The sequence below is a fragment of the Bombina bombina genome, chromosome 7 (assembly GCF_027579735.1).
Source record: "Bombina bombina isolate aBomBom1 chromosome 7, aBomBom1.pri, whole genome shotgun sequence".
Lineage (NCBI taxonomy): Eukaryota > Metazoa > Chordata > Amphibia > Anura > Bombinatoridae > Bombina > Bombina bombina.
The window spans coordinates 478,670,536-478,686,144 of record NC_069505.1 but is presented as its reverse complement, the minus strand read 5'-3'; the positions used below and the strand labels follow the sequence as shown (position 1 = coordinate 478,686,144).

General features: G+C 39.9%; 1 protein-coding gene and 1 long non-coding RNA gene across 2 annotated transcripts; one reads left to right on the top strand and one right to left on the bottom strand.

Annotated features, from left to right (window-relative positions):
- Positions 1-243: 243 nt before the first annotated feature.
- Positions 244-9,787, bottom strand: LOC128636006 (uncharacterized). Its single transcript, XR_008398646.1, has 2 exons — positions 9,668-9,787; positions 244-587 (listed from the first exon to the last, which is right to left on the bottom strand). It is a non-coding gene; the product is annotated as an uncharacterized LOC128636006 (long non-coding RNA).
- A 711-nt stretch (positions 9,788-10,498) lies between these two features.
- Positions 10,499-12,513, top strand: LOC128636005 (E3 ubiquitin/ISG15 ligase TRIM25-like). Its single transcript, XM_053689079.1, has one exon. It carries the CDS (start codon positions 10,532-10,534, stop codon positions 12,095-12,097), a length of 1,566 nt encoding a protein of 521 aa, XP_053545054.1. The 5' UTR covers positions 10,499-10,531; the 3' UTR covers positions 12,098-12,513.
- Positions 12,514-15,609: the final 3,096 nt, after the last annotated feature.

Genomic DNA, 15,609 nt, shown 5'->3' with positions numbered 1-15,609 from the left:
GTTCCCCGGAGCTCTGGAGAATCGTGATCAATCAAGGTCAGAAACCATTTGAACTTATAACCATAACCTTATACTATGAAAGCAGAAGCAACAATAGGCTACTGCTATATATATATATATATATATATATATATATATATATATATATATATATATATATATATATATATATATAGTGTTAACTATAATTATCTTGTACCTTCATACTTGTGGTAGTGTGTTATTAAAGCACTGACTCAGAAATGGTGTTAATTATCTTATTTTTTTATTATTATCAATAATTTAAACAGAAATACACCACCACCCCTTGTCCATCAGTCATTTGTTGAACATGGCATTAACTTGGAGGCCCTGTTGGTCAAGACATGCCTGCAAAAACAACTCCATATCTTCTCTGTGCTGAAATACAAAGAGGAATGGCTCCCTTGCTTCTGGTTCTTCTCTTTGCATCACGTTATCTAGGCCTTCTGGTGGTCATCTTCATTCATTGACACATAACTTGGCATGGTTATGCGCCCACAGAACAGTGCCTCATTCTTGACAACCCATTGTATAGCAATGTGTAGATCTTTAATGATTGCTGGCTCCTGTGTCAAGCACATGGGAGGAAACTTAGTCATAGTCAGAATCAAAACTGTTATTTTCATAATAAATAAAAAATCATTTAAGGGACACTCAAGTCAAAATCAAACTTTTATAAATCAGAAAGAACATGCAGTTTCCAATTTACTTCCATTATAAAATCTGCTTCGTTCTCTTGCTATCCTTTGCTGAAGGAACAACATTGCACTACTGGCAGCAAGATGAACACATATAGGCCGCGTTCGGGCAGCGCTCAGGAGCTAGTAGAGGCGCTTCACTTCCAGCGATGACGTGGCGCTAGGTGATGTCAAAAGCAAGGGAGCTTAGAGAAAACGATTGCATGTGCAAAGGGATCTGCTGCACAATAATGGACTTTGCGCATGCGAATGTTTTTAAATAAGCTCCCTTGTAGCTGACTGTAAAAATGTTTAAATTGTGTCTCTCTTTATTAGTGGAGGATTATTTTTATTTAAGCTGTTTACACAACACCGTTGTTCGAGAATGGTTTCCCCTGCCTCTCGGCAAACATTGGAACTCTGACCCACCTTCATTCAGCTGTTCTCAGCTCAGCCCCTGTAGCTTATCCTGCCCCATTCAGCTAATAATACTACAGGTGCTGAGCTGAGAGCAGCTGAATGAAGGTGGGTCAGAGTTCCGATGTTTGCCGAGAAGCAGGGGAAACCAGAGACACTGGGGAAACAATTCTCAGCATAACACCGGATAAGCATGACAGCAGCATTTAGTACAGGGCTTACTTAACCTATCTCCAATTTGCCCTGTACTAAATGCTGCTGTCAGACTTATCCGCCTCACCTGTCCCTCCTCTGCTGCTTATAAAAACATGGCAGCCTCCACAGCAAAACGTGTGTGGAGGCTGCCATGTTGCCAAGCCTCTGGACTGGGCTTGCTCTGAAAAGTGACAGCTTTTACATCACGATGGAAGCGCTGGGACTTACGTCATCAGAGCACTCAAAAAACGCCAGGCATCTCACTTGCAAATGTGAGGAAAACGCTACAAGCGACTCCCAGTTTGCTTGGAGCGCTGCCCGAACTGAGCCATAGTCATCCAATCGCAAAAGACAAATGTGTGCAGGCAAAAATCAGCAGCTAGCTCCCACTAGTGTTGAATATGTGCGTATTCTCTTTCAGCAAGGGATAACAAGAGAACAAAGCACATTTAAAAATAGATGTGAATTTATAAGTGTCTTAAAATGACATGTTCTATCTAAATCATGCAAGTTAAATTTTGAATTTACTATCCCTTTATCTCCTTAAGGACCGCAGCTGTAACAGATGAAAAAAAATTAAATAGTAAAAAATAATAAAAATAAATAGTTATGTAGGGTTAGGGTTAGATCTAGGCTTAGTGGTAGAACTAGGGGAGGGTTAGATCTAGGGGAAGGGTTGGGGTTAAAAGGTCACTGAAGGAGAAAAAGGTTAATCGTAAAAATTGAAAATTGGGTATTTCAAAACTCAGGACAAAATGAAGAAACTGTTTAGCCATGTTGTTTTCTCGGGGGTTGTAGATGCGTAACAGATTTTGGGGGTAAAAGTAAAAAAAAAAAAAGTGTGGTTTTTAATATTTTTAATCATAATTTATAAAAATATTTATTAAAAATTATAAGATATGATGAAAATAATGGTATCTGTAGAAAGTCAATCTTATGGCGAGAAAAACGGTATATAATATGTGTGGGTACAGTAAAGGCGTAAGAGGAAAATTACAGCTAAACACAAACACCGCAGCAATGTAAAAACAGCCTTGGTCACTAACGCTAAAGAATTGGTACAACAGTCAGGTCACTAAGGGGTTAAATATGGTAAAAAAAAAAAAAATAAGAGGGAAATTGCAGCTAAACACAAACACTGCAGCAATGTAAAAACAGCCTTGGTCGCTAACGCTAAAAAAGTGGTACAACTGTCAGGTCACTAAGGGGTTAAATATGGTAAAAAAAAATAAGAGGGAAATTGCAGCTAAACACAAACACCGCAGCAATGTAAAAACAGCCTTGGTCGCTAACGCTAAAGAATTGGTACAACTGTCAGGTCACTAAGGGGTTAAATATGGTAAAAATAAATAAATAAGAGGGAAATTGCAGCTAAACACAAACACCGCAGCAATGTAAAAACAGCCTTGGTCGCTAATGCTAAAAAAGGGGTAAAACAGTTAGGTCTCTACGGGGTTAAATACGGTAAAAAAAAAAAAAAAAGCAGCAAACCTTCTTCTTGTTTAAAGAGAACTTCCCCGTGGAGGTTGTGGATGTCACATTTTTGTTGTTTAGAGTGGAGCTTTAAATAGTTCAATATTGTTAATTTAAAACAGTAGATAAATAATTACTCCTGTGATTTCCTGAGATGATCTATTTATAACTTAATCATTACATTTGCTTATACTTTGCCTAACAGAATAATCATTACATTTGCTTATACTTTGCCTAACAGAATAATCATTACATTTGCTTACACTTTGCCTAACAGAATAATCATTACATTTGCTTATACTTTGCCTAACAGAATAATCATTACATTTGCTTACACTTTGCCTAACAGAATAATCATTACATTTGCTTATACTTTGCCTAACAGAATAATCATTACATTTGCTTACACTTTGCCTAACAGAATAATCATTACATTTGCTTACAGTTTGCCTAACAGAATAATCATGACCCCCCGAGTCGTCGATTACCGTCCCCTTTTAATAAACTTAAATTACCTTAAATCATCCATCAATTAAAGAATACACAGACACTTGTTGCTTGGTAAAAATACTGGCCACAGCCTGTTTATTAAATAACAAATTTAAAACACCAAATAAATAACTCTTTGAGTTATATAAAAAATCCATTAACTCTGAAGATGCTAGCTCCCAAACTTAATTCATTAATCTTCCTTTCTTGTTGACCAGGCCGTGTATAAATTCACCTGGACTTAAATAAGTCCGTTATTGCTTTAAAACCACCAAGCTCCAAGGAACCCCGTGTCCAAGAAGCTACTTAACCTGCTCTCCCACCCCATGGGGAGATTAACCCATTCACTTATGGCCATAGTCCAATTGCAGAAGTGAGGGAACTAGCACCCGCCAAGCTGTGACAAAACATAAAACAGTACACAATGGGAGGGAGGGAGGGAAAAACTTCTTGCTGCCATGAAATTATTTTCTGAAGATGGCCGTCTTACCACTTCCTTATATGCCTTCTCCTGTGACCCATCCCACTCCAGCAAATATGGGACTAACTCCTCCCATGGGTCAAAATCCCCCTCCCCCTACGTTCCTTCGTGTCCGGGGGCTGGCTTGACCCCCCGAGTCGTCGATTACCGTCCCCTTTTAATAAACTTAAATTACCTTAAATCATCCATCAATTAAAGAATACACAGACACTTGTTGCTTGGTAAAAATACTGGCCACAGCCTGTTTATTAAATAACAAATTTAAAACACCAAATAAATAACTCTTTGAGTTATATAAAAAATCCATTAACTCTGAAGATGCTAGCTCCCAAACTTAATTCATTAATCTTCCTTTCTTGTTGACCAGGCCGTGTATAAATTCACCTGGACTTAAATAAGTCCGTTATTGCTTTAAAACCACCAAGCTCCAAGGAACCCCGTGTCCAAGAAGCTACTTAACCTGCTCTCCCACCCCATGGGGAGATTAACCCATTCACTTATGGCCATAGTCCAATTGCAGAAGTGAGGGAACTAGCACCCGCCAAAGACTGGACTGACTGCCAGGCAGACCAGCCCGCCACCCCTCACGCCAAAGATACCCAAAATCTCTTGGAGCCCCAAGAGAAACTACCTTAAACCTAAAACATTAAGGTGTACACCAACCTGCCAATAAAATTCACCAGTACTTGCATCCTCCAATCACTGATGCACAACTACACATTATACTCCACACATAAGGCTGCAGCCAGCTTGTTCCCCTCCTTCCTCTTGTGAATTTTTTATAATGGAGCCATGCCACCCTCCAACCAATCACATAACCACGGCAGACCATACTACCGTTAAACCCTGGACAAGCCCACAAAACCTCTCCAAGCCTCCTTAATCTTATTCAACAGGCTGAGGCAAGAAAACCCAAACATTACCTCGGCCCGGACCACTAGTACCCCCAAGACCGGAACAGTTCAGCATAATACACCACTAGCTGCAACATGCAAGCCAATCTGGGGGCCCCGTACTCCAAACCATTTAATATCATTGTCAAATTGAACACCCAAATTTCCGACACCCCAACACATATGACTTGAAGAACCTCAACCTATCCGCACCTTTAATAAAGCCATCAAACCCCTACAGCAGCTTCAGAGGCTGCCCAAACCCTCCAGGTAAATGGACACTTGTGATACCGTGAAAATCACCTCCCTATAACCCAGCCCCCACAAGGGGCCATAGATTACGACAGACCACCCACAGGAGTACCATCCTCCACAACCCTTAAGCAAAATCACAACACATGCATTGCGCCATCTCTAATGCCCTTAACTGAAATCAATCCTTCCCATTCCACTCAACTTTTGCACAGGCAGACCACGTGTCCGCGATATGGCAGACCTCACCAAGTGGGCTGGTCATTCGTACCAAGATACCCCCTCCACACCGGAATACTCTCCCCACTCTGTTTGCCCATGGCGCGAAATCTCAGGAGCGATGCCATTGAAAAAACACTTAAGGCATTTGGCCATTGAATTATGAATTGCAGAAATGTGCATTGCTCCCACCAACGCATGGAAACATGCATTGCAACCCAATTGCCCTCAACAATTCCATGAACATGGGATTAGGGGTGGGAGGGGGCAGATAATATGCCAACTACTGACACCCCTGCATGTGGTCAGTGTGGACAACCCCGACCCGTTTCCAAATGAATCTGCCCACACAAACATGGCCACCAGCACTGTAATAGCTCAAGAAACTAAGGCATTACCAATTCCACCTCCTTCCGTTTTTGCTGGTCAGTGAGGCGCACACTAAGAAACCGCACCAACACCTACCCTTCCAGCCGGTCAGTCCCCCCACACCTACCAAGAAATCTGGGCACATGAATCATTGCAGACCCGCTAAAATAAAGATACAAATACCCAAACAAGGTCACTGTTTGGCACCCTTAGAGACTAATAAAATAATGAGGCTGCTTCACCCCGGCCGCTGCCAATGCCAAAACTGCAAATTCTCCCGCCATAGATCATGCTGCAGGAAATTTTTCCCCTGTAAAATCCTGAGCGTGACTCTAGCAGACTCCCTGGAGGACCTTATCCCCTTCTGCAAGACCACCTTTAATCCCAATGCTCTGCACTCCATTCCCACAGACAATAGTAACATTAAGAAAATAATCACTGACGACAGGTCTTCCGACTTATAAATGCTAGGAACCCCCACTATCCACAGCCATTCTAGCAAATTATCCCCGATGCATAAACAGGCAAGGGTATTGGCCGGCCAGGCAAACAAAAACCGTACATAATAAAAGTATTCAATTTGCTCCTTTAGGGCTTATTTATGTACATGAACCAGCTGATTCCATGTATTAAAGGCACAACCTAACAAAATGGGTTGAGCCTGTAGGTATAATCAGAACCCATTACTTTTTCACATTGTGTACATATACATGCTTCTTTATCTTATAACTGCCCATAAACAAATTACCAACACTAGTAAAGAACAATGTGAAATTAACATTTTATCACCATATCCCTTCCATATCCCACTGGAAGAGCAATGTCCACTACAAGCTATGTTAACACAGCTTGTCCTTGATGCCAAAACCTTAAAGATGGGTGGGGATACCACAGGGAAAATATCCCTTTACATCCGTCGATATAAGGATAATGGAAATACTTGTAACACATTGAGTAAACTGTCCCTTCAAGACAAAAAGTATGGAAAATACCACCAATAGGATCAGACACAGACCCAGAAATCTCCCAACCAGAGAGAATTCAATACAACAATCAAATTAGCAATCTCAAAAACAGCAAAATCATACAGTTGCAATGCAAGATATGAGGACCCCCCCAAAGAGGGGGATATAAAATAATCACACACATATATACATATATATATATATATATATATATATATATACACACACACATAAATATATCCAATTCAATATTATCGACATCACCAGGAATATGCAAAGCACCAACAGAGTTTTGCAGCCCTATAAAGCTAGGCCGTATACAAGGTAATATTTATAGATATCCAAAGGGTTAGATGGCCCGCCCAAAGTTTCACCGCTGCAGTATGCTCTGAGGAAGGCGATCTACAGACCGCTGGGCTCATATGATATAACCGTACCCTATCAGGGTCACTAAATACTACACAACATAAGGGATGGTGCTGCCGACAGCGCTGTGACTCCCATTATTAACCCTATTAGGGCCACTAAATACTACACAACATAAGGGATGGTGCTACCAACAGCACTGTCACTCCCATTATTAACCCTATTAGGGTCACTAAATACTACACAACATAAGGAATGATGCTGCCAACAGCGCTGTGACTCCCATTATTAACCCTATCAGGGTCACTAAATACTACACAACATAAGGGATGTTGCTGCCAACAGCGCTGTGACTCCCATTATTAACCTTATTAGGGTCACTGAATACTACCCAACATAAGGAATGGTGCTGCCAAAAACGCTGTGACTCCCATTGTTATGAAAGAGATAGTAACAATTGCACACCCATACTCAGTATAGATAAAAGAATATCCTCCATATGACATGAATCCTTCAGATTAATAAAATTAGAGAACCTTAGAGAAGGATAATTTTTCAACAAGACATGATTGCATGGCCCACATATCCAATGTACATATCAGATACTATAAATTCTAGCAATATATTTATATGACATCATATACACATGATTATATTCCCCATAGGAAACAAACATGAAAAGACTTAAAGGGACAAACTACACCAAAATTTTCGTTATTCCAAAAACTAGATAATCCCTTACTTGCTCCCCCTGTTTGCAGAACCAACACAGTTATATTAAAATGTTACCTCTGATTACTTTATAACCAAGCCTCTGCAGTCTGCACCCTTATCATAGTGCCTTGCCAGACATGCAGTTTAGCCAATCAGTGCAGACTTCTAAATAACTCCAGGGGAGTGATCACAATGTTATTTATATGACCACATGCACTAGCGCTGTCTAACTGCGAAAAAACTTACAAAATGCTCTGAGCTAAGAGGCGGTTACCAACAGTTCAGAAATCATTTACAGCTGGGTTCATAGGAGATAAAAGTACCCTATTAGGTCCCTATATTCTGTATAACAGAAGGGATGGTAGCCGCCAACAGCGCTGTGACTCTTATGAAAGAGATTGTAATATTTGCACTCCCATATTACAGTATAGATGAAATAATACCTCCATATAATGATATAAAAAACCCTTAGATGAATAAAGTGGCAAACAGAGAAGGATAATTTTCCATCCAGAAATAATTGTATAAACCACATAAATAACGTATACATTACATACTATAAATTATATAAATATTTGTATGACATCAAATACCCATATAATATATGCCTCATAGGCAACAAAACATGAAAACGACTTAAATGAACCAGATGCAAATTATATTTAATTGCCACTAGATGGCAGACAAAACAAAATAATCCTAGAAAACAAAAGCAAAACGTTCTAAGTTTTGCAGGCAGAGCAGAGAGTGTAAACCAGCACTCCATGAGGGTTAGTACAAAATGTGCCAAATTAATACATATATGTATATCCCCTATGGGACCAAACTTGCCACGAGGAGATAAAACAAAAAACTCCCTCTGAAAAGAGAAAAAGCTTAGACAACCCCAACCTGTAGTGTCATGTCCCTTGGTCCACAAAACAATAATACATTTTATACCACTGCCAGACCGACTCAGCAAAATATATTTAACACTAAAAGCCAATACACTAGGAGAAATAGTAGTAACCAAGCTATAACATAAAATATAAAACTATGTATATCATATAAGGGACCAAACTTTTCCATGAGGATAGGAAGAAACAAAATCCCTGCAACGATATAATAAATCTATACCCTCACCTGACTGACTGCAAAATATTAGGTCCTAGACTCACCCCTGATCTAGAAAAACAATATTGTGGCAAAAAGATGAGCGGCGGGAAAGTTAACCCCGCGATCACCATATACCACATAGGGCCTCCCCTCATAAACCTAGAACTCTATCAAGGTACAGTTGAAAGATCCCCTTCACATACATGCAAAATAGCACAGTACTATGCCCCAGTGCAAAGACAATCCCCCCCACTATGCGTACCCACAAACATAAGTATAGGAGCACGATCAAACATAAAAGGTACAATATAAGGGACTTTACAACACGGATTGTACCAAACTCCACAATTGCTGAATGGGTCATTCATGTCTCAGCCCCAAAATTAATCATGCCCGGACTGCCTAACCACGTGGGGACCCGGTGAAAACAGAAACCTATAAGAGACTGCACACTAAAAAAAACCTTACCGCCCGCAGTCAGCTTACTCAAGTCCCTCAACGCAGCCAAGACAGACGCTGCAGATCCTCAGACAGACCCATACAAAATAATACAAAATAATAGTTCCCAAAACATAAGTTTGAAAACAGGAACTATCCGCTACTAGTCTCCTCAACTCGCAATTAAAATAAGGGGGGGGGGCAACAAATAAACCCTTTTTGTCTGAGGGATCGCATATACAAACAGTGTGATCGGCAAACAGTCTACATGTTAGAGAGAATTTAATTATCATACCGCCACAGTGGTGCAGGGAAAAGCAAAGCTGAATAGAATACCCCCTTTGTCAGGAATGCAATCAGAAAAAACGGCTGAAGTTACATTAACCCTCCCACCTGTGAGGGGAAAAACCCAGACCGTTATACTATCCTCTCCTAAGTAAAGGAACTACCATCTTCCCTGCCTAACACAACCATGCCCCACATCCACTGACAACTAAATCACACAATGAATAGATTTCTAATAAGGCTCCAATATATGTACAGGAGGGGGGGTTAACCCCTAATGAGGCTTTGCCTTCACACTTAGAAGGAATAAGCCATTACCTTACTAGCTCAGCTGCAGGGCAGGTTCAGCATCATGGCAGATAAAAAAAACTTCTTGCTGCCATGAAATTATTTTCTGAAGATGGCCGTCTTACCACTTCCTTATATGCCTTCTCCTGTGACCCATTCCACTCCAGCAAATATGGGACTAACTCCTCCCATGGGTCAAAATCCCCCTCCCCCTACGTTCCTTCGTGTCCGGGGGCTGGCTTTACATTTGCTTATACTTTGCCCTAACCTTATAAATGTCACTCGCCATAAACCAAAAGAAAGCAATTTCGTTTTCAGAATTGTGCCTGTTAGTTGTTTGATACATTAAAGTTTATTTAAAAAAAAAAAAAAAAAAAGTTCTCTGAATGATTGTGCATAAAGTTTATTTATTTTTATTTTTTTTAAAAAAAAAACGTTTACTGAATGATTGTGCATATTGGTTGTTTGATACATTAAAGTTTTATTGAAAAAAAAAATTGCAGTGGAGGTCACATGTTTCCTGTCTAGAGTGGAGCTCCAGTCTGCAGATAGACTACTTTGAACATTTTGCAGCTTTCTTGTTCTTCTTAATGTGCACTCACAGTGGTTACCTTATAAATGACAATCACCATAAACCACTGTGAGTGCACATTAAGAAGAACAAGAAAGCTGCAAAATGTTTAATTTTCAGAATGATTGTCTATAGGTTGTCTGTTACATTAAAGTTGATTAAAAAAAAAAGAAAGCTTTGAGTGGAGGTCACATGTTTCCTGTCTAGAGTCAGTGGAGGTCACATGTTTCCTGTCTAGAGTGGAGCTCCAGTCTGCAGATAGACTACTTTGTGTACTGAATAAGAAGAGACTTTCAGTTTCATTTCCTGCTCAGGGCACAAGCATGGAGTCTGCTGATCTGAGAGAGGAGCTAACCTGCCCCATCTGCCTGAGCATTTATACAGATCCTGTAACTCTCAGCTGTGGCCATAACTTCTGCCTGGGCTGTATTGAGAGTGTGCTGGGTACCCAGGAGGGGTCTGGGGTCTATACCTGTCCTGAGTGCAGAAAGAGATTCAGTAAGAAACCTAAACTGCAGAGGAACATTACACTGTGTAACATAGTGAGAAATCTACATCCTACTCAGCTGAAGAAAAGAGAGACTGGGATCTCCTGCACTTACTGTATTCACTCTCCTGTACCTGCTGCTAAATCCTGTCTGCATTGTGAGGCTTCTCTGTGTGATGCCCACCTGAGGGTACACAGCAAGTCTGAGGAACACGTCTTAACTAAACCCACCACTTCCTGGGGTAACAGAAAATGTTTCAAACATAAGAAGCTCCTGGAATATTACTGCACTGAGGATGCTGCCTGTATCTGTGTGTACTGCTTCCTAGTCGGAGAGCACAGGGGACACCAGGTGGAGCTGCTGAATGAGGCTTCTGAGAAGAAGAAAAAGAAAATGAGAAATGTTCTACAGAAACTGACCACAAAGAGAGAGAAGACTGAGAAAAGAGTCCAGAGTCTGCAGGAGCACAGGAGAGGGGTGCAAGAGAAAGCAGCTGGTGTAACAGAGCGACTCACTGCCCTGATTAGGGACATCAGGAAACAGTTGGAAGACCTAGAGAAGCGAGTCCTGAGTGACATCACCCGGCAGCAGGTTTTACTCCCAATCTCTGATCTGATTCAGCAGCTGCAAAAGGAGAAGGATGAGCTGACCAGGAAGATTTGTCACATTGAGGAGCTGTACAACATGACTGACCCATTAACTGTCCTACAAGAACAGGAATCTCACAGAGATGACTTTTGTGGTGCTGGGAAGGGAGATAATGAGGTCACACAGAGAGGTGATAAACAGGTTCCTGCTGGGGTCGATTTGGATGAGGGTCTAATCTCAGTGACCTTATACAGAGGTTTAGCTGATATTGTGACTGATGTAAAGAAAGGGTTGTATGTGCAGGTGACAGAACCATTACTGGATATAAATACAGCTCATAATAAAGTTATTGTATCAGGTGACCTGAAGACTGTATCTTATACAGATATAGACCAGCAGCGACCAAAAACACCAAAGAGATTTACAAGTTATTATGAGGTATTAAGTACCAGGAGCTTTTCCTCAGGACAACATTACTGGGATGTGGAGACAAGTAATTCAGGGCACTGGTGCATAGGGGTGTGTTATCCCAGCATGATGAGGACAGGACGTAAGTCAGAGATAGGAGATAATGACAAGTCCTGGTGTGTTGATAGTGGTCATTTTCTGCTACATAATACAATAGGTACCTCATTAGATCCCCCTCTATCATGTGACAGGGTAGGAATACTGCTGGACTATGAGGCTGGGCGTCTGTCCTTTTATGAGCTGTGTGACCCAATCAGACACTTACACACCTACACTGCCACCTTCACTGAGCCTCTTCATGCTGCATTCTATGTAGATAATGCCTGGGTGAGAGTAATGAGCTAGATACACTGACCATAATAATAATGCTGCTACCTGTGAGCCAGTGATGTTTGTGCATTGTGCACATTGTGTATGAACTGTACATGAAATAAAATACTTGTGTATAAAAATCTAATCTTCTTGTATTATTAAAGGCAACTGTATATACAGGGGCCGATTTATCAAAGTGTAGCGGATCATGTCTGCCGCACATCGATAAATACCGACCTACCATGGTAGCAGATTCCTGTGTAATTACAGGGCTACCCACTGGTTTGGGGTGTTGCTAAATAACTTTGCTATAACTACTTTTAAGGTTATTATTATTATTGCATCGTTAGCAACCATTGTGAGCTGGCCAGCTTTTTCTATGTGTTTTTTATATTTTGAAACACTTGATTTTTATTTGCACTTGTAATAAAATCCATTTATTAACTATCTATGTGTGGTTTGATTTAGGGGGCCCGTCCGATGATCAGGTTGTGCTGGGGTGGGGAGCACCAACCTTTACATATATAATAATTTTGAGACTTTATATATATCTCTTATTAAAGAGTTAATTTTTTGGAGTGCTGAAATCCCTGTCTTTCTTAGGAGAGGACACTACTGTGTCCTCTTCGTGTTTCTCTCTATTGATATAGTAAATCTATGTGTGCATCAGGGTCTGCACCCACATGTATTTTATATAAATCACATTATCCTACTCCCCAATAATCTGTATATTTTTATATATATATATATATATATATATATATATATATATATACAGGTAGCCCTCAGTTTACGCCGGGGTTAGGTTCCAGAAGGAATGGTTGTAAATCGAAACTGTTGTAAATTGAAACCCAGTTTATAATGTAAGTCAGTGGCTAGTGAGGCAGATAGGTTCCAGGCCCCTCTCAAAATTGTCATAAGTAACACCTAATACATTATTTTTAAAGCTTTGAAATGAAGACTTTAAATGCTAAACAGCATTATAAACCTAATAAAATAATCACACAACACAGAATATATAATTAAACTAAGTTAAATGAACAAAAACATTTGCTAAACAGCATTATAAACCTAATAAAATAATCACACAACCCAGACTTCACTTGCATTTTTCAGCAAACAGTTCTTTCTATGCATCCCAATCTGGACTGATTTATAGACAGGAAGATCTTGTTCTTTGAAATCTGTTTGATAGCTCAGGTCTGGTTAAACTGATTAATTTCAGCTTGCTTGGCTTTGCTGCAACACAAGCGGACAGCTCCACCTACTGGCTATTTTAATAAATATTTTAATAAATGAACTGCTTCTCAATGCTTTTTAATAGCAGTCACATAACTGGAAAAAAGGTTGTTATTCTGAAACGGTGTAAATTGAACCGTTGTAAAACGAGGGCCACCTGTGTATATATATATATACACATACACACACACTCACACACACATATATATATATATATATATATATATATACACACACACACACACACACACATATATATATATATATACACACACACACACACACATATATATATACATATATACACACACACACATATATATATATATATATATATACACACACACACATACAGGGAGTGCAGAATTATTAGACAAGTTGTATTTTTGAGGATTAATTTTATTATTGAACAACAACCATGTTCTCAATAAACCCAAAAAACTCATTAATATCTAAGCTGAATATTTTTGGAAGTAGTTTTTAGTTTGTTTTTAGTTTTAGCTATTTTAGGGGGATATCTGTGTGTGCAGGTGACTATTACTGTGCATAATTATTAGGCAACTTAACAAAAAACAAATATATACCCATTTCAATTATTTATTTTTACCAGTGAAACCAATATAACATCTCAACATTCACAAATATACATTTCTGACATTCAAAAACAAAACAAAAACAAATCAGTGACCAACATAGCCACCTTTCTTTGCAAGGACACTCAAAAGCCTGCCATCCATGGATTCTGTCAGTGTTTTGATCTGTTCACCATCAACATTGCGTGCAGCAGCAACCACAGCCTCCCAGACACTGTTCAGAGAGGTGTACTGTTTTCCCTCCTTGTAAATCTCACATTTGATGATGGACCACAGGTTCTCAATGGGGTTCAGATCAGGTGAACAAGGAGGCCATGTCATTAGATTTTCTTCTTTTATACCCTTTCTTGCCAGCCACGCTGTGGAGTACTTGGACGCGTGTGATGGAGCATTGTCCTGCATGAAAATCATGTTTTTCTTGAAGGATGCAGACTTCTTCCTGTACCACTGCTTGAAGAAGGTGTCTTCCAGAAACTGGCAGTAGGACTGGGAGTTGAGCTTGACTCCATCCTCAACCCGAAAAAGCCCCACAAGCTCATCTTTGATGATACCAGCCCAAACCAGTACTCCACCTCCACCTTGCTGGCGTCTGAGTCGGACTGGAGCTCTCTGCCCTTTACCAATCCAGCCACGGGCCCATCCATCTGGCCCATCAAGACTCACTCTCATTTCATCAGTCCATAAAACCTTAGAAAAATCTTGAGATATTTCTTGGCCCAGTCTTGACGTTTCAGCTTGTGTGTCTTGTTCAGTGGTGGTCGTCTTTCAGCCTTTCTTACCTTGGCCATGTCTCTGAGTATTGCACACCTTGTGCTTTTGGGCACTCCAGTGATGTTGCAGCTCTGAAATATGGCCAAACTGGTGGCAAGTGGCATCTTGGCAGCTGCACGCTTGACTTTTCTCAGTTCATGGGCAGTTATTTTGCGCCTTGGTTTTTCCACACGCTTCTTGCGACCCTGTTGACTATTTTGAATGAAACGCTTGATTGTTCGATGATCACGCTTCAGAAGCTTTGCAATTTTAAGAGTGCTGCATCCCTCTGCAAGATATCTCACTATTTTTTACTTTTCTGAGCCTGTCAAGTCCTTCTTTTGACCCATTTTGCCAAAGGAAAGGAAGTTGCCTAATAATTATGCACACCTGATATAGGGTGTTGATGTCATAAGACCACACCCCTTCTCATTACAGAGATGCACATCACCTAATATGCTTAATTGGTAGTAGGCTTTCGAGCCTATACAGCTTGGAGTAAGACAACATGCATAAAGAGGATGATGTGGTCAAAATACTCATTTGCCTAATAATTCTGCACTCCCTGTACATACATACACACATACATACATATACATACACACACACGTGTATATATACTTGTATGGAGAAAAGATAGAGAATGGCACTAACAAATGGTGACCCTATAAGTAAAATATAATTCTATAATGCTGGGAGATTAGGGTAGGGGGCTGTACACAGAATAAATATGTAGGGGGATAGGGGCGAAGACAACTACAAACGTATGTACATAATAGCACTCATCACCATCATTACCACTATGAAAATTAGTCAAATTGTTTCTATTTCAGAAACAAGAAAAATATTGCAAATGTGACAAAATTAACCCTTTATGTATGGGAACACATTAAGATAAAAACAAAACTTTATTAGATATAATTAAACATTTGAAAATAACACAAATAAAATCAGTGTGAGAAA

Coding starts and splice junctions, on each gene's coding strand:
- LOC128636005 (XM_053689079.1), top strand. CDS start 10,532: ATGGAGTCTGCTGATCTGAGAGAGGAGCTAACCTGCCCCATCTGCCTG.